General features: G+C 54.7%; 10 protein-coding genes across 10 annotated transcripts; 6 read left to right on the forward strand and 4 right to left on the reverse strand.

The window, feature by feature from the left end:
- Positions 1-777: 777 nt before the first annotated feature.
- AYO21_11069 (hypothetical protein) lies at positions 778-3350 on the forward strand (the record flags this gene model as incomplete). The annotated part of the gene is made up of 6 exons (XM_022660969.1): positions 778-1143; positions 1212-1245; positions 1305-1496; positions 1578-2158; positions 2214-2270; positions 2328-3350. 6 exons carry the CDS (start codon positions 778-780, stop codon positions 3348-3350), a joined length of 2253 nt encoding a protein of 750 aa, XP_022506720.1.
- A 734-nt stretch (positions 3351-4084) lies between these two features.
- AYO21_11070 (hypothetical protein) lies at positions 4085-5485 on the reverse strand (the record flags this gene model as incomplete). Its single annotated transcript, XM_022660970.1, has 1 exon — positions 4085-5485. One exon carries the CDS (start codon positions 5483-5485, stop codon positions 4085-4087), a length of 1401 nt encoding a protein of 466 aa, XP_022506721.1.
- A 2422-nt stretch (positions 5486-7907) lies between these two features.
- Positions 7908-10041, reverse strand: AYO21_11071 (hypothetical protein; the record flags this gene model as incomplete). Its single annotated transcript, XM_022660971.1, has 6 exons — positions 7908-8521; positions 8586-8869; positions 8922-9152; positions 9207-9708; positions 9771-9835; positions 9947-10041. 6 exons carry the CDS (start codon positions 10039-10041, stop codon positions 7908-7910), a joined length of 1791 nt encoding a protein of 596 aa, XP_022506722.1.
- Positions 10042-10628: 587 nt separating this feature from the next.
- On the forward strand, positions 10629-12838 carry AYO21_11072 (hypothetical protein; the record flags this gene model as incomplete). The annotated part of the gene is made up of 3 exons (XM_022660972.1): positions 10629-11681; positions 11762-12138; positions 12340-12838. The coding sequence occupies 3 exons, from the start codon at positions 10629-10631 to the stop codon at positions 12836-12838; spliced, it is 1929 nt and encodes a 642-aa protein (XP_022506723.1).
- Positions 12839-13145: 307 nt separating this feature from the next.
- Positions 13146-13961, reverse strand: AYO21_11073 (hypothetical protein; the record flags this gene model as incomplete). The annotated part of the gene is made up of 1 exon (XM_022660973.1): positions 13146-13961. One exon carries the CDS (start codon positions 13959-13961, stop codon positions 13146-13148), a length of 816 nt encoding a protein of 271 aa, XP_022506724.1.
- Positions 13962-15032: 1071 nt separating this feature from the next.
- Positions 15033-15694, forward strand: AYO21_11074 (hypothetical protein; the record flags this gene model as incomplete). Its single annotated transcript, XM_022660974.1, has 3 exons — positions 15033-15167; positions 15230-15539; positions 15591-15694. 3 exons carry the CDS (start codon positions 15033-15035, stop codon positions 15692-15694), a joined length of 549 nt encoding a protein of 182 aa, XP_022506725.1.
- A 590-nt stretch (positions 15695-16284) lies between these two features.
- AYO21_11075 (hypothetical protein) lies at positions 16285-17872 on the forward strand (the record flags this gene model as incomplete). Its single annotated transcript, XM_022660975.1, has 2 exons — positions 16285-16666; positions 16725-17872. The coding sequence occupies 2 exons, from the start codon at positions 16285-16287 to the stop codon at positions 17870-17872; spliced, it is 1530 nt and encodes a 509-aa protein (XP_022506726.1).
- A 1284-nt stretch (positions 17873-19156) lies between these two features.
- AYO21_11076 (hypothetical protein) lies at positions 19157-21061 on the forward strand (the record flags this gene model as incomplete). The annotated part of the gene is made up of 6 exons (XM_022660976.1): positions 19157-19271; positions 19325-19411; positions 19487-20080; positions 20148-20299; positions 20397-20508; positions 20601-21061. 6 exons carry the CDS (start codon positions 19157-19159, stop codon positions 21059-21061), a joined length of 1521 nt encoding a protein of 506 aa, XP_022506727.1.
- A 915-nt stretch (positions 21062-21976) lies between these two features.
- On the forward strand, positions 21977-24214 carry AYO21_11077 (hypothetical protein; the record flags this gene model as incomplete). Its single annotated transcript, XM_022660977.1, has 3 exons — positions 21977-22775; positions 22879-23084; positions 23855-24214. 3 exons carry the CDS (start codon positions 21977-21979, stop codon positions 24212-24214), a joined length of 1365 nt encoding a protein of 454 aa, XP_022506728.1.
- Positions 24215-24822: 608 nt separating this feature from the next.
- AYO21_11078 (hypothetical protein) lies at positions 24823-26261 on the reverse strand (the record flags this gene model as incomplete). Its single annotated transcript, XM_022660978.1, has 2 exons — positions 24823-25896; positions 25962-26261. The coding sequence occupies 2 exons, from the start codon at positions 26259-26261 to the stop codon at positions 24823-24825; spliced, it is 1374 nt and encodes a 457-aa protein (XP_022506729.1).
- Positions 26262-26728: the final 467 nt, after the last annotated feature.

Genomic DNA, 26728 nt, shown 5'->3' on the forward strand with positions numbered 1-26728 from the left:
ATCACACGGTGGAGCGGCCCGCGGCTTTGAACGCATTGTCCTCGTACGACTTGAATTCGAAATGACACATCCGACGTCGCTCAAGGTTACTCTATTGAGTATAGTAAGAGATGTTTGGGAATATCAAGGCTGCAAATTAGTCAAGGGGCGCTTCACAGGTGTTCCGCTAGGTGCCACGAAGAATGTCAGCAATGCTGGTAGTCACCTGCTGTACGACCCAGACGAACAAATCGCATGTCAACCTCGCTCGTCTTTGCTAGGTTCGAGCATAGCCAACAAGGATTAGCAATATCAAAATCACCACTGGTCGACCAGACCTCGGATGCTTCGGTGCAGGAACCCTGGATCGAGGTAGGATGCTTTCCATCCCATTCCCTGTCGCAGCACAATAGTTTCCGAGCGCGCATATGAGGTCGCATCTATTTTGGACTTGTTGTCGACCAATTCAATTGACCCATGTTGAAACCTCTTCAAGCAGGTGAGCTTCGGAACTCTGGTCCTCCTCTCGCTGAACGTGTACTCTTTCAGACTACCGGTGCTGACAGAAAGCGGTACTTCTCACTGCGTTACCTGATGTCGTTCCGTGGCCTCTTGCATTATGCACCGTGACGCACCGGATGGATCTTGGTTTGGAGGAGAGAAGTATGATGGGAAGAAACGGCCGTTCGGATATCTATATATATAAGAGCCATGGAGAAGACAATAGCATCCGTGACATCTTCGTGTGAGTCGAAAAAGTTACCCTTGAGACCACATCACGCAGTCTCATTCTCAACCATGCGCCCTGTCTACCACCTTCGTGTTCTGCCAGCCATGATCGGTACCACGGTCACACTCCTCTGCGTTATTCACGGAACATTGGCTGCTTGTCCGTACATGCAAGGTGGGCAAGGAATTCAGGGGCCATCGTCGGAGCATGAAGCGAAGAACTACGTGAAACGGCAAATCTCGCTTTCCAACAGCACAGATCCTGTCGACACTTTTCTTGATCAGTTTACGCTCAACGACACCGACACGTATATCACTTCGGACGTCGGTGGGCCTATCCAGGACCAAGAGAGTTTGAAGGGGGGAATCAGGGGGCCTACGCTTCTCGAGGACTTTATGTTCAGACAGAAGATCCAGCACTTTGATCATGAACGGGTGAGTACAACCAAAACACGACACTCGGCTGGAAAGGATACTGAGCTAACGTCTTTGCTCTTACCCAGGTCCCGGAGAGAGCTGTCCATGCGCGAGGCACAGGTTTGTTCAGTGTCTTAGCTGATCGCGCAGTCTCTATAGATTGCTGACTTACCGGCCAGGGGCTCATGGTGTCTTCACAAGCTACGCCGACTGGTCGAACATCACCGCGGCTTCGTTTCTCTCTGCCGCAGGGAAACAGACGCCCATGTTTACCCGGTTTTCTACTGTTGCAGGAAGTAGAGGCAGCCCAGAAACGGTCCGAGACGTCCACGGCTTTGCCACTCGTTTCTACACTGACGCTGGAAATTTTGGTAGGGCCCCTACAGGACAGAGAATTGTCTGAGAACTCTAGAGTTGTCAGAAAACGTTCTAATCGAGATCCAATATAACAGACATTGTCGGAAACAACATCGCACCCTTTTTCATTCAGGATGCTATCCAATTTCCTGACTTAATCCATGCTGTTAAACCGGAACCAGACAGAGAAATTCCACAAGGTGGAACCGCTCACACCACAGCGTGGGATTATTTCAGTCAACAGCCCTCCACTTTGCATACCCTGTTCTGGGCCATGGCGGGCTACGGCATTCCACGATCCTTCCGGCATATGGATGGCTTTGGAGTCCATACTTTCCGTTTCGTGACCGAGGATGGTAATTCGAAGCTGATCAACTGGCACTGGAAGACCCTGCAGGGTAAGGCAAGCCTGGTGTGGGAAGAAGCTCAGGTGTTGGCGGGGAAGAACATCGACTATCATAGGCAGGATCTGTGGGATGCCATTGAGGCCGGTCAGTATCCAGAGTGGGAACTGGGAGTACAGATCATGGATGAGGCCGACGAGCTCAGCTTCGGATTTGACCTGCTCGACCCGACCAAGATCGTGCCAGAGGAGATCGTGCCAGTCACGATCCTGGGTAAGATGACCCTGAACCAGAATCCTCGCAACTATTTTGCCGAAACGGAGCAGATCATGGTAATATCACCCATCGGCACTACTTCTGACGAGAACAAGGCTGATGCGGCTACAGTTCCAACCAGGACATATCGTCCGTGGGATCGATTTCACAGAGGACCCTCTCCTTCAGGTATGTCTCTACATGTTAAAATTCCGTCCCGTCCACCAGCTCACCTTGTCTACGTAGGGCCGAATCTACTCCTATCTCGATACCCAATTGAACAGACACGGGGGTCCCAACTTTGAGCAGTTGCCTATCAACCGACCCCGGATACCTATCCACAACAACAACCGGGATGGAGCTGCGCAGAATTATATTCCCCTCAACGTCAACGCTTACACGCCTAACACAGGCAACAACGGCTCGCCCATGCAAGCTAATCAGACTTTAGGGGACGGGTTCTTCACGGCCCCAGGCCGTACAGTGGGCGGGCACCTCGTGCGGGAGAAGTCGTCGACGTTTGCAGACGTGTGGTCCCAGCCGCGGATGTTCTACAACTCGTTGATCCCGGCGGAACAGCAATTCCTCATCAACGCGATGCGCTTCGAGACCTCGCACATCACGTCCCCAGTCGTCAAGCAAAACGTCATCACGCAGCTGAACCGCGTCGACAACGACCTGGCGGTGCGACTTGCAGAGGTGCTGGGAGTACCTGCCCCAGCGCCGGACCCGACGTACTACAACAACAACCGCACAGCGTTTGTGTCCATCTTCAACTACTCGCTGCCGACGATCGCGGCGCTGAACGTGGGCATCCTGGCCAGCGTCTCGGTTCCAGGCTCTATGGCACAGGCGACCGCGCTGGCCCAGGCCTTTTCGCAGGCCGGCGCTTTCCCCTTCATTGTAGGCGAGACGCTGACCGGCGCGGTCAACCAGACCTACTCGGCCTCGGACGCGAGCGGGTTCGACGGCGTCATCGTCACCACGGGAACCGACGCCCTCTTCACCACAAATTCGTCCACCTCGGCCCTCTACCCCGCGGCCCGCCCGCTACAGATCCTCCTCGACGCCTACCGCTGGGGGAAACCCGTTGGTGCCTTGGGAGAAGTCACCGCGTCCACCGTCCTCGGACCCGCTGTCGCCAACATCCCCGCCGGGCCGGGCGTGTACACCCTAAATTCGACGGATACAAGGCCGTTTGTGACCGCCTTTGAGGGTGGGCTGAAGACGTTCCGCTTCGTCGACCGGTTCCCACTTGACTCGTCCTGATGAGGCCAGCAACGGTAGCGATGCGAGTGGCCAGTGGTCAGGTCCACCAGAACCAGCACTAGAGCCCGGGTTTCCTGGGATTGGAGTCATTTAAGGTGCAGAAAGGGGAGTCGAGAGTCACAAAGGGATCTGAGTGTATCCCCCGCCCCCCCCGAAGCTGGCCTCTCACTCACATCCTTCTCTATTTTTGTTCTTCTCTCTCTCTCTCTCTCTCTCGGGGGGTTATTTGCCGAGAGTCCCTCGATACATATCTATCTATATTCTAAACACACACGCGCACGCACGCACACAGAAAAGCGGACTACACACGTCACTGATGACAAGATCGGCCGTGTGTGCGTGTAATGGGCCTACCTTGCCTAGGAGGATTCGGGATTTTATCTATGTAAGTCGGCTCGGCGGACTGGAACACACGATTAGTGTGGGGTTTTGTCGGCGAAATAATGATAATAAAGAAATGGTGGTGTATGAGAGATCCTTTTTGCTGTTTTCCTGTTTCTTCTGAGCTATAGGAAGTGTGACTGCATGTAATATATTCCTTTGTGGTTATCCCTTTTTCTTTGACAGAAACTCCGTAAACACCTCGCTCGTAACCGAACTCAACATAGCCCACCCAGTACAGAATACACCGCTCATAGTGCCCAATTGGATAACATTTAACCACAAGTCTACTCAGTCAGAAAGAGGTATAGACCATGTGCCAGCTATGCAGCTCTGGCATCCACGGGTCTTGTCTACTCCTCGAGCGGTTCGGCCATTGCATTGGCCACAGCAACGGGCAAGGGGACCGGAGCCGGAAGAGGAGCAGGGCCAGGGGCAGGAACAGCCTGTTGCATGCCCTGCGCTGGTGCCTGTGCTTGTGCTTGTGCTTGTGCATATGCCGGTGCCTGTGCCGGTGCTTGTGCTTGTGCGGGGGCTGGTGCTTGTGCTGGTTGTGGAGGTCCCGGGCTCACCGATTGAGGTCTGCTGGCGACGGGTTTTCTCTGGGGAGGGGAATTGGGCATGGGCATGCCATTCGCAGTGCCTGGGTTGAGGTTGTTGTTGTTGGGGTTACTGGGCGGAGGAGAGTTGTTGGGAGGGTTGGTGACGCCGTTGGCACCGTTAACGCCATTGACGCCATTAACGTTGTTGGCGCTGTTCATGGGCGTCGGTCCATTTGGTCGGGGCTGTGCTTGTGACGGTGGCCCGTTACTCGGAGGAGGTCTCTGTGCCATGTTCGGGTTCGGGTTCGGGCTGGGGCTGGGGCCAGGTCTGGGACCGGCCTGTGGATTCCCATTGACTCCCTGGGGATTGGGAGGGCCGTTGGGTCTGGGTGCTCCACCGCCCGGAGCTCCATTCATGCCTTGAGGATTGGGAGGGCCGCTCGGCCTGGTCGGCCCGCCAGCTGGATTGCCGTTAGGACCTTGAGGATTCGGAGGACCAGTCGGTCTAGGTGGCCCACCGGCTGAAGGCCCGTTGCCGCTCTGGGCATTGCTAGGAGCTGGAGGCCTCGTCGGGCCGCCGGATGGAGTTCCATTGACGCCCTGAGAATTGTTCGGGCCACTCGGTCTGGGTGGTCCACCAGCGGGAGTCCCATTAACGCTTTGCGCACTGCCAGGGCCAACAGATTTCACGGGGACGGGGACGGGGACGACCGCTGCCGGAACCTCGCGAGGGCTCGAAGAGTCCTTATCGTTGACCCATTTGAAGACAAAATACAAACCAATACCGCAAAGCCAGACGAAGACACCCACGCCGGTAGTGAAGAACATCGTCGGCAAGAGAATGATCAAGGAAAATCCCGCCGCAGCCGTTACAAACAACAAGGCCCCGAGCAGAACAACAAGTACTCCGGCAAGCAGGGAGAAGATGAAGACCGTGACGGTCATCAGCCCAAAGAGGAGGAGTGGGAGGCCGCTGATGGCGGTTTGACTGAGCAGGAAACTTGCGAGGTACGGTCGGTCGGTGGCGAAGGCCAACAGCCAGGCTTTCCACTGTTGGCGTTGCCGCGGCGGGAAGAAGCGGTCGAGATAACTGCTGGACAGGGTTGCCAGGTTGTTGACGCCACCTTGCATGATGCTGCTTGCGGCGGCAACGCTGGGAACTGCGGGTGGACCGCTAGGAGCAGCATTAGGTCTCGGAGGAGCGGCGGCCATTGAATCAGAGGTGTTCAATCGCCGTGAAGGGTTGAGCTTGGCTTGGGGAGACCTTGAAAACGTTAGGCAGGATTGATCAGACAGTAATCATCCGGATGTTTGGACAAGCTTTTGTTATTGTTGTGATGTTGCGATGGTGGTGGAATCGCGTCAGGGTCTCGGGCGCGCAGTCACTTCAAGCATTCATGGCTTGGAGGAGGGAATGAGAGGAAGGATCTTTGCTTGGAGTTTTGTACTGTGCTATATGGGTACATTGATTCGACCGATGAGGATTGGTGTCGTCTGATGGATGGATTCAATCTGGAGGCGTGGGTTACTGGACGAGTAAAGCGAAGGGGGCTGAATCTCACGCAGGCGAGGCGAGACAAACTGACAAACTGACAAACTGCGGGCGGTGCCAAGGTGGATATTCGTGAATAAGACCAGAAGAGGCCGTTTCTAAGTTTGTACACGATGCTCACCCTGCAATCCTCCGAGACCGATTTGGGTTCAAAGATAGATCTGATCACATCCCGTAGCGGGACTCGCCATACCCGAGAAAGCGGGAAAGGGAGGAAGAGGTGGATATTATTGTGTGCCACCAGTCAGCACCACGCTTTACCCATCTGTTCGTATGCAGACACTATGTTCATTGGCCAGATCAAGTACTCCAGTTCTACTACATATACTCAGTTCAATAGTGACCCTATTTTTTGATTACATTGCCCGCCTGTGCCTGGATGACATCCTGTTTGGTGTTGGACGCATTATCTCCTTTGTACAGTACTCCAGATCCAACCTTGCTTCCTGCGTTCTCAGCCTGCGCCATTGAAGTAGCCCCCACCACTCGAAGAGAGGAATGCGCAGCAGCACGTTGTGGCCAGCGCTTCAGGAGGCGTCGGGGTTGTCTTGCTCTCAAGGATGGCGCATAATGTGGTTGACCCCGAAAGAAGCGTCAGAACTCGGTGCTGTTCGCTTGATATCTGGAGGATTGTCTGCCCTGTAGATCGAAGACCCCGCAAGATCCAGTCCATGAGTTCGAGACCTCTATATCCCGCGCACCATGGTTTGTCTCATGCCAGGCAAAGCCACAATGGGGCCAGGGTAGAAAGAGAATCACGGCGGACAGCCCAAACTAGAGTTGGTCCGAAGGCGTGTATTTTACAGCGGTGTGTTGCGGACGCCGCTGGCCATGGGAAGAGCTGATTATATGTCAGTCCCGCCACGATATCTGATCATGTATGTAAGAGGTGCTGGAGACATTTGTGGATATGTCCGAGTGAGTGTGGCATCGTGGATAAGCAGAGACTGGAATCATTGAGGCAATGATGACACTCACGTGAATTCGCGAATGGCTTCTGGGTCTTGGCGCGTTTCTCATGAATGGGATGAGACGCGACGCAACCTGCGTCATTGCATCTCCACCAGCTAAATACAATCTCTCTGTCTCCATCTCAAGTCTTCTGAGCCGCGGCACGATTTCTTCTGATTAATGATCGAACATCGGGAATCATATTGGACCCGAAAGCCCCCTTCGAAATTTTGTTGCCCGGCAGGATAATTATTTATGAGTTCTCTGTCCCTCCAAGCCAGAAACCGTGGAATTCAGCCAGGTGACAGCAGCCATCCCTCTCTCAGCTTGCACATCATCAACTCGGCCGTATGAATCCTCGATTCGAGGTTAATCATTGACGATTCAATCAGCCCCCCCTCCCTGGGCCTATCTACATGCGAAGCATCCCAGCTTGGACGCACGGCGCTGCTATGCGCCGCCAGATGCCAGGCACTCTAAACCACCTCACCAGTTCTCTAGACCCTCCACCTCGATTTAGATCCAGAATTTAGTATCAACACCCTCTAGGCAGCATCCCCCACATACAGTGTTGGAATCTTGTCCTTTACGTTGTCTGTGGAAGAGCTGATAAGAGCAAGATGCATAACAGACATTTGTTCCGTACCCATTCCTTCACAGCGAGGTGTTTGGTCCTGCTCGGGATATATCTCTAAGAGCTGGACCAACTAGAGCTGTCGAAGAATTCGAGCGGGGCTGCTCCTTGCCAAATCTGAAGACGGGCGACTCGCATGTTGGTAACCGGCCCACGGTGTTGCTAGTCTCCTGGAACATTCAGGCGTTGTCCTTGGGAGTCAATCCTAGCTTGTGGGAACCAAGTACGCCGTAACAGCACAATTGCATTGGGGGTATCCAAGACAATCCTGGAAGTCACAGCCTTGAAGGCCCTCGACTCTGCATTCCCGTGCGAATGGGCGCTACTTCCTTATCACCACAGGCTTATCAATGCAGAGTCTGCGACAGCAGTCGGTGGCTGTGCACGCGATATAATATGACCTCTTCGAACCCCGCCCGCCGTTTGGTCGAGTGCATCAAGCACAATATGATGATAGGTGAAGTGTGTCGCTTTCTCCATTTCCTGCTCTCTCAAAGTCACATGGAGAACATGCCACCAATGCCCGGCTCTGGTTCGGCGAACCCGGCCCAGAACAGGTCGTTGAATGGATCCATACCAAACGCACTGTCGAGGTAGGCTACATTGGCAGCTTGATGTTGCTGTGCAGGCAGTTGCGTCGGCAGTTGGACACTGTTTGTTCCGTTTGACGATGAGAGGCTTCGTTGGAGACAGTTCTGGTGGTAGATCTTCATGTTGGCCCACTCATTGGCGAGTTTTTGGAAGTAGCTGCAATCGTCATTCTTGAGTCGATGCAGTTCCTGAGCCCGTTGGCACAGGGTGTCGAGACACTTGTCCAGCCAGGCAGCTCGTTGGGAGGCCTCGGTGCTCGCGTAGGCTGAGTCGAGGATGATGGACGACTTGGTCGACAGCATGATTGCAAAGTTGACACTGCGCCAGTCGACGGCGGTCCAGTCGGCCAAGTCTTCGAGGCTGCTCTCGAGAGCTAACGAGAGGAATTTCATGATGCTGTTGAAGCAGTCGTAGATGATCGACACGCGGGTCGCAGACGGCGCTTGACCTTGGAGGAGCCCATACAGTCCCACCTCGCGCATGTATGACCGGATGCTATAATATCCGCGTTGGATACGGTCTGCAAATCCCCCCGAGACATGATAAGCGACTTGTTTTCCCTTTAGCAATGAGGCACAACTTACTCATATTGAACATGCCAGGCGGAAGGGCAGCTTTCCAGTCCTCCAACTGCCTCGACAATGCCCTGACCAGAATCTGGACTTTTTCGTCGGTGAGCTCGCCCACTTTCTCCTTGGAACCGTGGTCGAAGTGGTACGTGACCTCTTCGGCCAGACGGAGAGTCCGGACATAGTGAACGAGCGTGGTATCCGACGGATGTTGAGGATCTGCGGCCAGGGATGAAGCACAGTCGTCGAGATATTGGGTATAGGTCAACATGCAGGGTTTTCTGAACATGAACAAACCACTAAGACCGAGTCAGCAGAGATCAGGACGAGGCAGCTGGGCTTGTCTCTTACAAAGTCGAGACGTTGTAGGCGCCGATATAGGCCCTTCGAGCCTCGTAGCCCCAAAACTTTGACGACACCACCTCGTTGGTCTGCGTGAGGGTTGAGCCGGAATTGACAATCATATCGTGCTGTGTGACATTCATCGGTTTCTGGTCGATACCCAGCTCCACAGCCATGGTCACCACCAGTGAGGCCAGCCTGTAGACTTGGGTGGCAACGGGATAAGCATGCCAGTGGCACCTGGAGACGGTGAGACGTTGTTCCCTTCTTCCAGAAAGGGAAACCCGTCCTTACCAGCCAAAGTATACAAGCAATGCCTGTAGGAGATCCAGCGATCTTTCCGACCGGGCAAAGTACCTCTCCCCAAGATCCTTGAGGAATTTGTCCTTCAACGCAGACTGTCGTGCCGGTGTCCGCCATGTGGTGCTGATGAAGATGGCCTGGGCAAGCATTGGTCTCTCCTCGATCAGCGTCGCGACAGTGCATGCCTCGGGGAGAAGCACGTAGGGGAAGTGGTTCGACGACATGCGTCGGTAGTCGTTGAGCAAGCTCTCACACTCTTCCGGGGAAATATCAAGCAGACAGTTGCTGGTGACATCGGAGTGGGTGGAATGGAACCCAGATGGCGACACCAGCTCTGGGTTCTGCGACATCTGTGAGTCGGTATACGATGGTGTCGGATTGGACATGACAGCCGTCGTCGCATTCCCGGCGGCGTCGCACAGAGTCTTCTGGGTTCGAAGCAACGACAGGATCTCTGTGTAGCTGCTCTCCAGTTGTTCCACCCGACCACGTACTGTCATCCATGTTAGCGACGGGGGATGTCCAACTTTGGTAGATTTCTCAGGCGTGCCATACAGCGAGCTTTGCGCTTCCTCTGCTTGACTTCAGGTACTTGACATTGCTTTCCCAGTCTTGCACACCTTTGTGGCCCACAGTCGTCACTTCACCGGCCACCAAAAAGAAGGAGGGGCCTTTGGTAGAGAGAGGGAGAGGGAGAGGGAGAGACACTGTCGAAACAGTCTGAAGCTCACCTGTTGCACGCATCGCCTCCGTCGTCACTGGGAGCACAACGCAGCTTCTTCTCCCGACACTCCTTGCAGGCGGCGTGTTTTCTCTCTTCGGTCATTTTTAGGTCTTAGACTCTTAGTTCATCAAAAGCGAGGGCGAAGCAACAATGCTTGACAATCTTAACACCGGCCCCGGTGCACAAGAAGCCATATAAGGGAAAAGGCCACTGTGGACCTCGAGTGTTCATTATTCAAAATTGACAACCTTAGATGCGAAATGCATGCAATGCCATGCTCACCTCTGGCACCGAGTCGGCCGTGAGGGGCGGATTCGGGGGTCGGACACGATAATGAGGCCGATGGCTGCCGAACATCCGAGTTTATCTTTCTCCCTCCAACAACCACGCGGCCACGGTATTCCGGCTCTGTCTAAATGACCCTGTCGTCCTCCTCCTGCACGCTTGGTCCAGGGACATCTATACAAACCCAATGGCAGACTCGGCATCCCCCCAAAGACTTCTTGCCAGCGACTCCGAAGGCTTCTACCCGGTACATTATGCAATCTCGAGGGCCGTCTCCAGGGTTTGGTGGAGATCAGTCCGCCGCCGTCCCTCTGTTACTTCTGGAATAAAGAAGCGCTCACTTCCTCCTGGCCATCTTCTGCCTTGCAATATTAGCTCGCGAAAAAAATCCTGACCACCGCAACATGGTTTCGACCCCGGGGAGCCCCCGGTCTGAAGCCGTCCCAGCCGCAGCCGCAGCCCCAACGGCATCCGCCCCCTTTGATGAAAAGAGAGATGTTACCACTACTACCGATCAAGATAGCCAACCACCCCTCTCTCACTCCTCGGCCGAGCAGGATCCAACCCAGACCAATTGGTCCCAGTATACGCTCCCCAAGAGACCATGGCGACGGCGGGTGACCGACTTTGGCAAGATCATGGAAGCCCGGTATCGAGGCAACGGGCTACCCGAGGATCCTTACATCGTGCAGTGGTTGGACCATGACCCGGAGAATCCCATGAGCTACAGCATCTGGTTCAAGTGTGTCATGACCTTCCTCCTGGCATTTATGACACTGTGCGTGTCGTTGGCCTCGTCAGCATATACTGGGGCCGCCGGGCTCCTCATCCCGGAGTTTCACTGCAGCGACGAGGTGTTCCTGCTCGGCTTGAGCTTGATGGTCTTGGGGTTCGCGGTAGGACCCTTGCTATGGGCACCACTCGCAGAGGCCGTCTCGCGACGGGATATCCTCCTGATCGCCCTGGCCTTCTATGTCATGTGGACGGCAGTGTGCGCCACCGCGCAAAACATCACGACCCTGATCGTCCTCCGCTTCCTCTGCGGCACGTTTGGCTCGGCGGCCTTTGTCATCCCCGCAGGCCAGCTTTCCGACATGTGGGAGGCCAAATATCGCGGCGTGGCGCAGGCCGTGTTTTCTGCGGCTCCCTTCCTGGGTCCGACCATCGGCCCTACCATCGGAGGCTTCCTGAGTCCCGCGGCGGGCTGGCGATGGCTATTTGGCTTTCTCGCGCTGTACGCGGCGATTCTGACCTTTTTGGGCGTCGTGTTTGTGCCCGAGACGTACGCGCCGGTCCTGCTGCGACGACGGGCGAGGCTGCTGTCCAAGGTGACGGGCAAGACGTACATGACCAAGATCGACATCGAGCAGCCGCTGGTGTTTAAGAACGTGGTCAAGCGGTCATTGAGTCGGCCGTGGGCCCTGCTTTTCCGAGAGCCCATCGTGCTGCTTCTATCGGTATGTTTTTCCTTGCTTGTTTTTTCCACCTACATACCTTCCAGGGTTGTATTGAAGAAAAGCTGACGGCTTCTTTGTAGATATACATGTCTGTCATCTACGGGACGCTGTACCTCTGCTTCGCGGCTTTTCCCATCATCTTCCAAAAAGGCTACGGCTGGAATGCGGGCGAGGAAGGCCTCGCGTTCCTGGGCATCATGCTGGGCAGCCTCATCGGCACGGCCCTGATCGTCTTCGACAACAAACGCTACGCGCGCATCCACGCCGCCCACGGCGGGTTCGCTCCTCCGGAAGCGCGTCTGCCGCCCGTCATCGTCGGCGGCGTCGTGACCATTGTCGGCCTGGCGTGGTTCGCGGGCACGGCCGACCCGAGCATCCATTTCATCGTGCCGATATTGGCGAGCGTGCCTTTTGGGATTGGCTTCATGTTGATTTTCATGTGCTGCACAAATTATCTGTAAGTTTTCCAAGTACCTTTCCCTTTTCTTAGTTCCAGTCCACTACCTACCTACCTCCCTTCTTCTCGCTTGTGGGAACAGTCAATCACCCGGCTCTACCATGTTGTCACCTTTCCACCTGCCACCTCCTTTCCATCTATCCTCCCTGCCTTTCCCAAACCCCTCCCTCCCTATTGTCAATTTACTAATTGTCCGGGAAGAATCGACTCCTACGTCATCTACTCGGCCTCCGTGATGGCGGGCAACTCGATCCTGCGGTCGACCTTTGGCGCCGTCTTCCCCCTCTTCACCACGTACATGTACGACAGCCTGGGCCTGCACTGGGCGTCGGCGGTGCCCGGGTTCATCGCGCTCGCGTGCTTCCCCTTCCCGATCTTCTTCTACCGGTACGGCGCCAAGATCCGCCGACGGTGCAAGTACTCGGCCGAGGCGGCGCGGTATCTCGACAGCCTGAAGAGCGATCTCGAGAGGCAGCGCAGTCGGGCGTCCAAGGCTGAGGCACAGGTGGAGGCGGATGCGGAGGCAGGGGTCGGGGAGGCTGAGGTTGGGAAGGTCGGTGTGCTGGACCATCAGGGGAGGGTGAGCGTGGGAGTAGAGGGCGATGAGAAGGAGATGGATCCGGAGGTGGATAGGGATAGGGAGCACGAGCAGGAAGTCGAGGTGGTCAGGCACGGTAGCGTCAATGTCAATGCTGCCTGAAGAACGGGTATACTTCCCCGCTTCTCTCCTAGTCGTGCATTTTCAGCGTGGTTTGTCGGCGGTTTCTCTCATGGACATTTATGGGTTTGGATACGCTGCGCCGCGATCGGAGCCTATCAGCCTATACACCCTCTGCATCTAAGAGATGGAAGACCAGGATAGACGGGTCCCGGCCAAAATCTTATAGAGCTGCCTTCGTCTGGGTGGGGAGGTTTCAGACTCATATCTTGGTAATCAACATGTATTTTGGCATGAGCTGGACTGCACCCAGAAGCAGAAAGGCACACTTGCTTCATGAAAGTGTCCGTCAGTCGCTGAGGAACATTCTCGCGACCCAGTCAATGGCACTTTGTTGCATTTCCGCCTTCATCATCTGCTGCTGTTTCTGCAGCTGATCCGGTCCTTCATGAATCTGAACACGCTCCTCTGCAAAGCTCTTCTCTCGGCCAAGAAAACAAGCACGCCGCATCAATTCAACCAACTCAAGTCCCTGCGCCCGCATCAGCGCTGCATGACCCCTGGCAAGATCATCTGCTTCGGAGTTCGGCTGGTGCACATCTCGAACACTCGGAGGTGCCACGAAGACCCCCACATACGGCAAGGTGACGGATTCAGGGTTCCCCACGGCGGGCCAGCGTCTGAGGACTTTTCGACGGCGAGGCTGTGTCGTGGTCATCAATCTGAAACCGCTGTCCCTATCAATCACAGGCCTGGATTCCTGCGAGTCATCAGTGGCAGGGTCAGCGGTTTCATAATCTGCATAGCCATCGAGTTGGTCCAGACTCGTGCCAGTGATCGACTGATCCGCTATTGTACTTGCTAGAGGCGTGTCCTTGCCCGGCGCACGGAGGAATAGCATCGGACTGGCAAATGGATCAAAGTAAGCGGATGGTGTCTGAAACAAACTCGCTCGTAACCTGATCATTGCCTTGGCCGCTGCAATGACTGATTCCTTCTCTTCCCCATAGCGGTGTGTGAGCTTCTGCTTCTGCCTCCTTTGTGAGGTCGAGAATGTCTCAACGGTCTGTAGCTGTTCAACGACGTCGTCCAGCCCGGTCCAGTCTGCCATTGGCTCTACCAATGCAAGACCATGGATTTCATTGGGCTCTGTCAGAGCCAGCATTGTCGCGAGCCCGCCTCCGATGTTGCTCCCCAAGAGACATATCTTCGGCACCTCCAAATATCCCGCATTGAAGGCAGAAGTTGGAGAGGTGAGATAGTCGAATGCGGTCGCGACGTCGTGGACAGGGACCGGAAAGTATGTGGGCTCTTTCGGCGAAGATGTGGAATCTATGTAATTGCCTAGCCTATAGTTTATCGAGACGAGCGAGGTTGACGGTGGGAAGCTATTTCGCAGCTGTGCGAGGACGTCGATCGACGGGGTGTCCTCTGTCCCTATGTAGGGACCAGGAGGGAGGTGAACGAGTAGATTTCGTCGTCCGTGCTCTTCTCTCGTTGTTCGGTTCGGAGAGAAAACACTACCACAGTTAACAGACGGCTGACTTGTCGACAAGGCGTCGCATACTCGAGTTTGACACTCCCACTGAGTCCAACCGGCAGCTCGAGACTACGGTGTTTCCATGTCTGCGAGGTCGACTCCGACGCGAGGAGCCTTTTCTGATGGTAGTCGAAGCGGGGTATGCGCCCTTGCGCGGGCCGAAGAAAGGTGTTGAGGCCTCGACGGCAACAACATGAACGCATCACATGTCAAAAACTTTAGCAGCACCATACAATTTCACTTGAACGCGGCGAGAGAAGACGGTAGACGCGTTTCGCGATAGCCGATGAGAAAGTGGGAGCCTCGTCGGCCGGGATTGTCCAATCATGTCACCGAGGCAGGACGAGGCTCGCCTGTCAGGAGGCTCCGACTCGTTTCCAATGGGCGCAAAGGTACTTGTACTTGACCGTAACCTTATACGGCGGACTAAAATATCCTGTCCCCGCAGCACTTGCCGCCAACTCCCCGGCCACCACCAGGATGTTATCGATGCCGTGGTGGCCGTGAAGGAATCGGAGACCATCGGCACTGACTCGATGCTGGTGGTGGTGCATCAATGCTTCAGGTCAATCGCTGGCGCTTGCAGTCCCTCCTCTGATGTATAGACTTTGAATTTCCTCATGTTTCTCGCCCTTGTGTGATTTGCTCAGTTGGCCGCCTCGAGTCTTTGCTCCCGGTCTTCCACTAGACTTCAAAATGGCCAAACCCGACAAATTCTACACCAAAGAGTACATGTTGCGGCCAGGCATGTCATTTGCCCTTGATATTGAAGACCCTCGGCAGAGAGTGGAGGAATTCATGAACAGATACAAAAGGGAGCCCGTCGATGAAGTATGCTCTCTCCCGCAGGGACAATTCTTCGCTGAAGCAGGTTCTGACAAACAAACCGACAGGGCTTCGAGGAATCTCTGATGACAAGAGACCTCAAAGTTGTCAGCGCGACGGGGCCGCCACATGTCACGGCTGTCTTCGAGATGGACATCCTCCCCATGTACGGCACCCGTATGGGCAATGCTTCAGGTGCCGCCATCAGCCTCATCCATGATGTTTGTACGACGATGGCCATGGCGCCTCTGGCGCGGAAAGACTTTTGGCATTTCGGCGGAGTGTCTAGAGTCCTTAGTGTCACCTACTTGAGGCCGACAAAGGTGGGCGCCAACGTGTTGATTGACTGCGAAGTTCTGCAGGTAGGAGCCCGATTCGGTGCGTACCACGATATGGGTTTGGAATGAGAAACTGATGTTCAAAATTCAGCGACGATACGAGGGGTCATGAGGGACAAAGCCACGGGCGACATTCTCTCAGTCTGCGAGCACAACAAGGCCAGCATCATCTTTCGCGACAAGCCCAAGATTTAAATACTACCGCGGGTATTCCACTCACTGGATTCAATCGCCTAGGAGACTTCTGGACATATCAGTCAACATCTCTGCCGACTGTCAATATCAGCGATCAATTTGTTGCCCCGAAGTGCCATGCGACAAAGGATGTGCCTTTTCCATTCTCATCCGGCTCCAGTCAGCCACATTGACGTCGATTCAGCTAGGATGTATCTGATAGTTTTAACATGTGGTGCCAGCAAACTCTTCGGCGAATCTGGTCTCAGCCGCGCAGAAACTTCCCGCCACTTTTCAGCCACTGACACGCCACAAACATCCGCGATACGAGATGTCCGAGACCAGTTGACAAGCTGCATGGATTTCATTGGTGGATGCATCAACACCACTGCAGGGGGAAAGCGAGCCATGATCTCATCCCGCTCGGGCGTTCTCTGCCAGGGAAATCGTCCAAATCCCAACCAACGTGGGATTCTGCTTCCGCAAAGGTTGGCCAGGAGTATTTTATAGATAGTGCTTTTCCTTCTCGTTCATCTTCATCCTCGATTTAATATTATAGAATTCACCATAATATTCTTTGGACAGACATTCCTTCTGCTTTACTGTTCGCAATGGGCGCCACTCCCGAGAACTACTGTATGCTGCAGGGTTTCGAATGGAACGTCCCTGCCGACCAGAAACATTGGCTTCGGTTGCAGAACGCGTTGCAAGACCTGAAGAACATCGGGATAGACAACGTCTGGCTCCCGCCTGCGTGCAAAGGACAGGGCGGCGACCAGGCCAATGGCTACGACATTTACGATTTGTATGATGTCGGCGAGTTTGAGCAGAAGGGATCCAAATCTACCAAGTGGGGTTCCCGAGAGGACCTGGATCAGTTGAGCAAGAAAGCCCAAGAGCTGGGGATTGGGCTGTACTTCGATGCGGTGCTGAACCACAAGGCTGGCGCGGACCGGAAGGAGAAATGCCGGGTTGTCGAGGTGGATCAGAGTGGTAAGTCCTCAGTCATAGCCATGTCGACAATTTCTCCCGGGCTGATTTGGTGACGCAGATCGGAACAAGGACATTGGGGAGCCGTTCGAGATGGAGGCGTGGCTGGGCTTCGATTTCCCCGGGCGCGGCGACAAATACTCGGCGCAAAAGTACCACTGGGAGCATTTCTCGGGGACGGACTACGACGCAGCGACCGAAAAGACTGGCATTTTCCGCATTCTCGGCGACAACAAGCACTGGTCCAATTCCGTGGGAGACGAGGCAGGCAACGCCGACTTTCTCATGTTTGCCGACCTCGACTACAGCCACCCAGAGGTGGCCAAGGATGTCATACACTGGAGTGAATGGGTGGTCAACGAGTTCAAGCTGAAGGGGTTCCGCTTCGACGCCTGCCAGCACTTCTCGGAACGTTTCACAAACGACCTGGTGAAAAACTTGGAGGACAAGTTCGGCAAAGGCCAGCTGTTCCTGGTCGGCGAGTACTGGAGCGGCGACACGCAGGAAATGCTCGAGTGGCTGAACAACATGCACCACCCCTTCACCCTGTACGACTCGCCGCTGGTGTATTCCTTCTCGCAAATCTCAAAGACTGAGAAGGCAGATCTCCGAAAAGTGTTTGACAGTAGCCTGGTGAAGGCCAAGCCCGAAAGCGCAGTGACGGTGGTCATGAACCACGACACGCAGCCCGGCCAGACGGTGGAGACTCCCATCGAAGGGTTCTTCAAGCCGATCGCCTACGCTCTGATCTTGCTGAGGAGAGAGGGCTACCCGTGCGTCTTCTACGGCGATCTCTACGGCATGAAGGGCAAGCAGGCCGAGCCACCGGCGTGTGGTGGGAAATTGCCTCAACTCGTGCTGGCCCGTAAACTCTTCGCCTACGGAGACCAGGACGACTACTTTGACGAAGACCCGAACTGTCTCGGATTCGTGCGCAGGGGCACCGAGGACAGGAGAGCCGGCCTTGCCTGCGTCATGTCAAACGCCGACCCAAAGACAAAGAGGATGTTCGTGGGCGAGGAGCACTCGGGGGAGATCTGGACTGATGTGCTAGGGTGGCAGAATGAAGAGGTCACGATAGGTGAGGATGGCTTTGGGGAGTTCATGTGTCCCGGCACGAGCGTGAGTGTGTGGGTGCGCAAGGACGCCGAGGGCAGAGACCGGATGGACCAGCTGGACTTTGACGCCGACATTTACGCCAAAGCGTAGACAGGACCCTTTGTGTCCGAGGTGATTGGGATATAACGACATTTCACAGGCTTTTGGCGTGGCAGGATATAGAATCGAAAGAGGCGGGACAGTTATTGAACTGTTTTGGGAAATCGGCGGGAACCGGTAGAAAGGAAGCGATGGATGGGTATCACGAGACTTGCATTTTCAATCTGCGACCTGAATCTAGGATATCCAGTCATTATCACCGTCGTCGTCGTCGTCGTCGTCGTCGTCGTCATCACCACCATCAAGTCGTGGTGATAATGGATCAAAAGGGTTGGAGGAGCTGAAGGAGCATGAATCAGGTCGTTCGAGCTATTGTATACGAGGCCGAGCTTCTCTTTCCACATCGAGCACATCAAGCAAATCCCATCAAGCGAGATAGCCCTTCGTCCATTAATAGTCAGAATCCTCCTATGCTATTTCCCTCAATTTGTTCAAGGCGGTCAGGCGGCCAGTCAGGCCATATACATCTCCTCCTCCACTTGCTTACCTCCTTACCTCATTACCTCCTTACCTACCTAGGTATCTACGTATCCTAGATAGTGGATACCATCTACATCCACCTAGCTGAATACCTAGCTGCATACGACTACGCTATCACGTATGCTACATATGCTAGATTACGATCGTCACATCACATCGCATCTCGTCTGACATACAAAAGTATATACCTACCTACCTACCATCACCTAGCCACTGGATGCCTAGACGCCTGACTAGTTCACCAAGTCGTTTGGACGCTAATTAGTCGATCAGCTACATAAGCGATCGCAGTGCGGTGCGGTACGTCGTACTCGTTCCGGAGCGCGTTTGTTCTCCGGCGTCTTCCTCCGCGCGGTGTATTGACAGCGAGAACCTCCTGAATGAGTCGTGTCATTCAGGTCGTGTCGTATCATGTCGTGTCAGGCACGCAGCGCCAGAGTCAGAGCCGGAGAGTGTTGGAAGCCTGATGTGAGGCACACGCACTCACGCATACTCTGTCAATCACAGGGCGTCATCTGCACAGGTACAGACACAGATACAGACGATCATTCAGCCCTCGGTTCGGGGTGTGGGTATCTATCTGTATCCATCCGAGATGCACGCATCATATCTGGACGTCTGTACGGCCACGGCGACTGCTACGGCGAGGTCGGCTAGAGGCAGCCGGACGCCGTCTTCGTTGCGGTACTGGAAATGGATATAATGAGACAAACCTTGCTGTTTGTCTCGAAGATGGAGAGTGAGAGTAAGCCTGTTCTCTGTGAGATACTCTCAGATATTCTACAGAGACAAGCCATGGCTATCCTGACAACGACGACGGATACTCGCCTTGTCATCACAGTGGCCGCGGTATGCTTCATACTGGTTCGACTGCTGTCTATCGGCAAGCGAAGCCCGAAAATGCCTCCAGGTGCTGTGTACCCTCTCCTAGTCGATTTGATGGGGAACTGATAGAGGAAAAAGGCCCGCCGACGCTGCCCATAATAGGAAACCTCCATCAGATGCCCAAGAAGGATACCCACCTACAATATCAGAAATGGGCGCAAGAGTGTAAGACCCTGGAATTGCCTTCTGGAGTTGTCATGCCTGGTAGAACACATGGTTCAAGACTGACACGGTTCTCAGATGGACCGATCTTCTCCCTGAAACTGGGGACCCAGGATGTCGTGGTCCTCGCAAGTGGCGACATGATCAAGCGCCTCGTGGACAAGCGTAGCGGAAACTATGCAGACCGACCTGCGCTGTTCATGCAGGACATATTCGAGCACTCGCGCATCATCATGAGAGGTTACGACGACCTGTGGAAAGTCGAGCGGAAACTCTACCACCAGTTCCTCAACAGCACAAAAGCCGCCCGGTACACGCCTTACCAGGACCTGGAGACGAAGCAGCTCTGCTTCGACCTCCTCCAGCGTCCCGACGACTTTGAGGCGCTGGTCACGAGGACGACGCTGAGCGCGGCCACCAGTATGGCGTACGGGTTTCGCGTGACGGACCCGAACAACCCCGTCATGAAGGAACTCCTCCACAACGCACACGGGTTCTTCACCATGGTCCACAAGAGCCAGTTGCTGGACTGGTACCCTCAGCTGCGCTGGATCGTGCGCTGGGTCCCGTCGTTCCTCTACCCCATGTATCGGAATGCAAAGGAGATTTTTCGTCGAGAGAAGATCCAGTTCCATCAGCTGCTGCGCGATGTTCGGAAGAACCCGTTACCAAGTATTGATTCCGAGCGCCGTTGCTTCTTCGGACAATAATATAAAGCTGACTCGCCCTGTACCGACAGGTTTCGCGTCAGATATACTTCGAGCGCAAGAGTCTTGGGCGGGAAAGCCAGAAGGGGCCATCCTGACGGACCATGCCGCCGCATATATTGCCGGAATCGCCATGGAGGGAGCGACAGACACGCAGAGCAACCAGCTAGCGGGATTCATCAAGGTAAGTGGTGAATCACGAGTTCTGTGTTCCTGCCGTCGTCACAACTGACTCCTCAACCAACCTCCACAAGGCCATGATGCTGTACCCTGATGTCCAGAAGAAAGCGCGTGCGCAATTGGACGACGTCGTCGCGTCCGATCGACTACCTGAAGTCAGCGATCTCACCAGTCTGCCGTATATTCGGCAAGTCATGAAAGAAGTTGTCCGCTGTACGCACATACCTGTTTACTATCCACCATCCATCTCCTTATCCACACGCAAAAACAAGATGTGAGCAACGGGCTAATTTGCCCGCAAACAGGGATGCCAACAACTGTTGCCGGAGCGATCCCGCACGCCGCGCGAAACCAGGACGAAATCGACGGTTACACAATCCCGCAAGGGGCCACGATCGTGCTGGCTGTGTGGGCAGCCAACAACGACCCGGCGCTGTTCCCCCAGCCGCGCGTGTTCGACCCGTCGCGCCAGAACCCGGGCCTGTCCATGGGCGAGGCCGCACTGGCCAGCGACGTGCGCGACCGCGACCACTGGACGTTCGGGGCCGGCCGGCGTATCTGCCCAGGCATCCACGTCGCCGAGGGCACCATGATGCTGAGCATGGCGCGGATCTTATGGGGGTTCGAGATTTCCAGGGCGAGGGACGGGAATGGACGTGAGATCGAGGTCGTGCCGGACGAGCTGACGCAGTCGATCGCCGCGAGGCCATTGCCTTTCAAGTTGAGTGTTTCCTCTTCCCTTCCGTTTCCTCCTAACCTAGCCTGATGGTCCTCCTTCATCCGCCTATCTAATTCTGCGTTGACGTTGTCCATGTCCACGTCCCGAAATAAAGAGATACGACAAATGGAGAGAGGCGTGCCTTGCTGACCTGTGTGCACGGGGAATTTAGATGCGACATCCGCGTCAGAAGTGACAAGCACGCAGACACCGTCCGCAATGCCTGGGACGAGGCACAGCACGTGCTGGACGACGCGGGCAATTATCGAGTCAATGTGCTGTGAATACCTTTTGTGTATGGAATCTGTATCACGGAGCGGATAATGGATGGTGGATGATGGATTGTAGATCATGTCCCTGCCTACCTACCTACCTTCGTACCATCTTGCCCGTGGGATTGGAACATGACATCCTCCCCCGCTTTCAGTTACTTACCCATGTCAGCGATACCACCTAGAAGAGGGGAGAGGAGGAGTCACCTACACATCCGTCCACGTACGTCAATGTCCTGCACGTTGCCCCGCTTCCCGCTTTCCCACTTTTTTTCCTCGCGTGAGGGTTGAGTTGTTGAGTTGGGAAGAGCAGCGAGATCCGAGTTTTGAGCCGCAAGACGAAATGGACAAGGACCAGACTCTCTGGGAATGTCATTTTGGTGCGTGAAGACAGAAGGAAGAGTTGCACGTATGATTGATTCTAAACGAGGGGTGAAAAAAACTCACCTGAAATTAGTACGAGGCAATACCAAGACAAGGCTGCCAGTAAAAAGGGGCAGGTGTTCATGCACGCATCAACATATACATATATTATACAGATGATCCGTTGGTCCGACACCGATCCTACAATACCACACAGCCTCTCAAAGTCCATGATCCATTTCTCTATTGTCCATCCTGATTCAACATCCCTCTAATAAGGACATACAATATATACACGGTGTATATCTAGCCCCTCGTGACCGCCACCATGAAAGTCGTCCGCGTGGTCGACTACCACAAACCGCTCGAGCTGTCCGATGCACCCGAACCCCAAATCACGTCGCCTCTCGATGTGATTGTCAAAATCGGCGCTGCGGGCGTCTGCCGCACCGACATCCACATCCTCGAGGGGCAGTGGGCCGACAAGTCCGGGGTGAAACTGCCGTACACGATCGGGCACGAGAACGCCGGCTGGGTGCACGCCAAGGGGGAGGCCGTGGCGGGGGACCTCGAGGTCGGGGACAAGGTGATCCTGCACCCGCTGGTGACCTGCGGATTGTGCCGCGCGTGCCGCTCCGGTGACGACGTGCACTGCGAGAACTCAGTCTTCCCGGGCATCGACGCCGACGGCGGCTACGCAGAGTATCTCAAGACGACGGCGCGCAGCGTCATCAAGCTGGACCCGAAGCTCGAGCCCGCCGACGTGGCGGCCCTGGCCGACGCGGGCCTGACGGCGTATCACGCCTGCGCCAAAGCCGCGCGGGTCCTGAGACCTGGTAACTTCGTCGTCTTGATCGGGGCCGGCGGCCTGGGCCATATCGGGATCCAGGTCATGAAGGCCATCAGCGCAGCCACGGTCGTTGTGGTCGACAGGAACGCGGATGCTCTGGGACTGGCGAAGAACTTGGGCGCCGACCACGTCGTCCAGGCGGGAAACGACGACGGCTTTGTCAAAGAGGTCCTGTCTCTGACGGGAGGGAAAGGCGCCGAGGCCGTGATTGACTTCGTCGCCGAAGGCGGGTCAACCGCTACCGGGGTGCGCATGCTCCGTCGAGCAGGAAACTACTGTAAGTCTCTCTCTATGTCTCCCTATCCTCTTTTGCCATACAATGAGATTCTTCATCGCACCCTCCTTCTTGCGTGCAATAGACCGCTGAACGACAAAAACAGACATTGTCGGATACGGAGAAAACATCAATGTCCCCACCATCGACATCATCTCGACCGAGATCAATTTCATCGGCAACTTGGTCGGGTCGTACAATGACCTGGCCGAGCTGATGGTGTTGGCCGCCCAGGGCAAGGTGGTCCTGCACACGTCCATCTACAAGCTGGAGGACTTTCAGAAAGCCATTGACGATCTTTCGGCTGGAAAGGTGAGGGGGAGAGCTATTTTAGTGCCCTGAAAAGAGGACGACGTTGCCGATGGCGTGGGTATGATGTATACCAGGTTTCGAGCAAGGTCGCATTTTTAATGCCGTTATGGCCGTGGCATGTTTATTATAGCGCGCGCTCGTGAATATGCGCTATAAGATATCATTGACTTGTGCTGCTATTTCACGCGCTCGTGGACTTGACCACTGGATCGATCTTAGGGAAAATTTCAACGTAGTCGAATGACACGCATGGAGGGGGGCATCTGGGCAACAGAGTCGGGATCCTTGAATCATTCGTTTTCTAATCACCCATGGACCAGTTGGTACAAGCGAGACAGCATCCCCGGCCGGGTCTACCGCTGGAGCGGATCCGCTCTTGGGGGCTTTGAAAAGCATAGGGAAGGACAGAATAGGATAAAAATCAGAGGGCAGAAACTGCAGCATGAGCATGATCCGAATTCCCGGAGCCCCCAAATCCGGCATTCACCGCTAGAAGGTGTTACATGTTCATGAGAGAGTAACGGTTGCCATTTGGCATAATGTTAGTATGAAGATCATGAAGCAACTTTATGCGGAAGGAGATATAGATACCACCCAGTCCAAAAGCAGTTAGCTAGTCGCATCACCTTCCCGGGGCAGCACCACGCGGGGAGCAACTCAACTCGGTACCTGTACCGACTACTCAAGTAACATGAAAGTCGATACATAAACCCAACACTGATTTCCAACACCGTTACTACCTCACCAAGCAACACCTTCTCGTCACTCAGCTACCGCTATCGCAATCCCTCTTAGAGACAATCCCCCTCAAAATGGATCGAACCACCACCTTTGCCCCGGCAAAACAGTCCCTACCGCGCCCTTCGTCCGTCGCGTCCACAAACACTACCTCGACCAACAAAACCCGGCAGTACGCCCACCTGCACGCGCAGCTGGCCCAGCTCAACGCGCACCTGGCCGACACGGAGAACCTGCTAAGGATGACGGCCGTGCAGGCCCAGGACATGCGGTTCTTGGGAGGCTACGTCGGGGCGTTGTTCATGGGCAGCGCCAAAGTTCTCGGGGAGGAGAGTGTGCAGGGCAGAGGGAAGAAGGAGGACGAAGGCAGAGATGGACAGAAAGACTCGTGAGCACGTGGTTTAAATGAGGCGGAACAACAAGACCCAACCTCGACGGCCAGACCACACTTCTCGCACACGGGAATTCCCTCCGTGACGCGACCAAATCCAGCGGATCAAGACCCAGAGGGCAGTTGAACCTAGCTGTTTCACGGCATGAGGACATGATTGTTTCTCTTATCCAAGATCTTCGCACTTGGGTGCCGCTGCGTACCACTGCGCACCACTCGAATACAACACATCACTACTGTCTCTCATTTGACGTTAAACAAGAGTACGATCAGCCTCTCCCTCAATCTGAGCGATCTCTGGTCCGTGTTTGTTCTCCTGGCTCATCAATATTTGGAATGTACAAAAGTATTCAAACCTCGCAGCGCTGTTCGACTCGTTCGTCGCTTCAAGCTCGAGTAAATGAGACGGCAAAGAGGGAGATTGGCGCCTTCCACAACGATTCCATCCAGCTGACCCAATCCTCTTTCAAGGATGTGTCTGTCAGTCATCCCTCATCAACGATGCAGATGCAACGTCTGCATTCAAGAGAGCCACAACCTCGGATCGGCGCTTGTCACGGATCAGACTGGCCGCCATCCCAGGTTGTAAACCTGAGATTAGGAACCATATCACTCCGTCACGCTGTCATCGTGGAGGCTGCCGAGGACAAGATTCGGAGAGGAGTCCAACATGGCTGACAGTCTCTCCGCACGTCGTCTTCCGGCCACCCATCCCATGAACTCCGAATAACTCTGCGGCAATACACTCACATCTGCTGGTGAGAAGAAAGTATAAAAGAATGTGCCTGTGGACTTTCTTTCTTGGTCCTGGTGTTCAACAGGCCGGACGTGTGTCCGCACCATTACTTGAATGCGAGTACCGCCGCCGGGGTGAGGTTCCGTGAACGAAACGCCTGCCGCGACATAGAGCACTGAACCAACGGGAACAGGCTCTTCGAATGTGCTGGGATCCAGATTCAAGAACCGTGGACGGGTATGCGAGAAAGAGGCTGCACAGGTGAAAGCTAGTTCAAACGTTTGTTTGAGCAAAAAGCCTCCAAAGATCATGAAATGATGACGGTTCCTGTACTGCGGCATCATGATCTGGGTGCTGTGGATGGTACTCTTAGACATGGCCACTACGTTGGACGGCTGGTTTTTCGGGTTGTTGCGGTCAGCATATGCAAGGGAGTCGGTCCACATTTTGTGGATTAGAGCCGACTCATCCGCATCAGGTGGCTTGGTCAAGATATGTGCAGATCTCATGGTCTTCTTGTTTCTGTAGTTCTCCTCGCCCTTGGCGAAAAGCGCCTTCTCGGCTGGAGTGTTGACTTCCAAGGGAGCGATATTCATGGGTTTTTTGGTCCGGGGATCCAAGGCCACCATAGTGAAGGCACAGGTCATAAAGACGTCCTCTGGTGCAACCTGACGACCTGGAGCTGGAGCTTTGGCGATCTGCAAGGTCACTTCCATACTGCTCCGTCCGGTAGCGTACGTCACTTGTCCACTGAGCTCCAAGTCACAAATCTCTCGAATGGGATTCTTGATAGTAATCCTATCCACAGCTGCAGTCACATTGCTCACCCCTTCCCCAGTGTGTTTGTAGGCCACCACACCAGCCAGGGCATCCAGGTCCATGAGCAAGGTACCAATGCGGATTTGGCCCGTGTAGTTTGCGTAGGTATCGAGCAGCCATGGATCTTGCTACAGGATTGCACGTCAACCGGCTGCACAGGGAAATCACATCACACGCATAGGAGGCAACTAACAGAGAGAGGCAGGACAAGGCTGACATAGGTGTCCGACATTTTCTTGGGGGTCAGGTCTACTTTGGCACTCTCCACGACCGGCGTCTGATTGTTATTCTCCGCCTCTTTTCTTTCCCGAAGTGCCTCGATCCAGGGTGTTCGGACCCGCATCTCTGTGAGAGCTTTATAGACCCCGTCTGTACGAGCTGCCACGGTAGAGTGGAATGGTCGAGTGAGGGCATGTCTCGCCGGGATCACCCTCTGGGTGGTCTGGCGGACGAGCCCTGTCCGGGCGAGACAGAGGAAGAAACGTCGAGCCATTGGCGGAGGAGAGGTAGCAATGTGACAAGTTGGGACTCGCATGCCGGGTGGTTATAGGAAGTGAGTCATGCTGGCGGCAACGTGGTCTTAATTGCTTTATAAGGTAGGAGGAGGTGGGCATTCACCCACTCCAGCATTGACTGCGCATATTATTGCCGTTACAGAGTCGAGACTGAATGACGGAGTTTGTGCTCAGCATCAGTCAAAAAGACGCAGTCGGAAAAACCAATGGCCGATGCCGAAGTGATGCACCAACTTTCCCTTCACACAGAACGGTGTTTTTTTCTCCGTTGACACGCACAACAGCTGGCCCTTCAGGATGTATGAGAAGGTCATTGAGCTGGGTAGACGTGTCTTTGAGCACCGAAAATCCCATGTTCACTTACTAACTACGACAAGTACCAAGGTGACCTGTGAGGATGCTTCTCAAGCCAGTTTGATCCCCGACAAACGAGCCCGTCCCTCTC

Source organism: Fonsecaea monophora, assembly GCF_001642475.1.
Source record: "Fonsecaea monophora strain CBS 269.37 chromosome Unknown Scaff142, whole genome shotgun sequence".
In the NCBI taxonomy this organism is placed as follows: Eukaryota; Fungi; Ascomycota; class Eurotiomycetes; order Chaetothyriales; family Herpotrichiellaceae; genus Fonsecaea; species Fonsecaea monophora.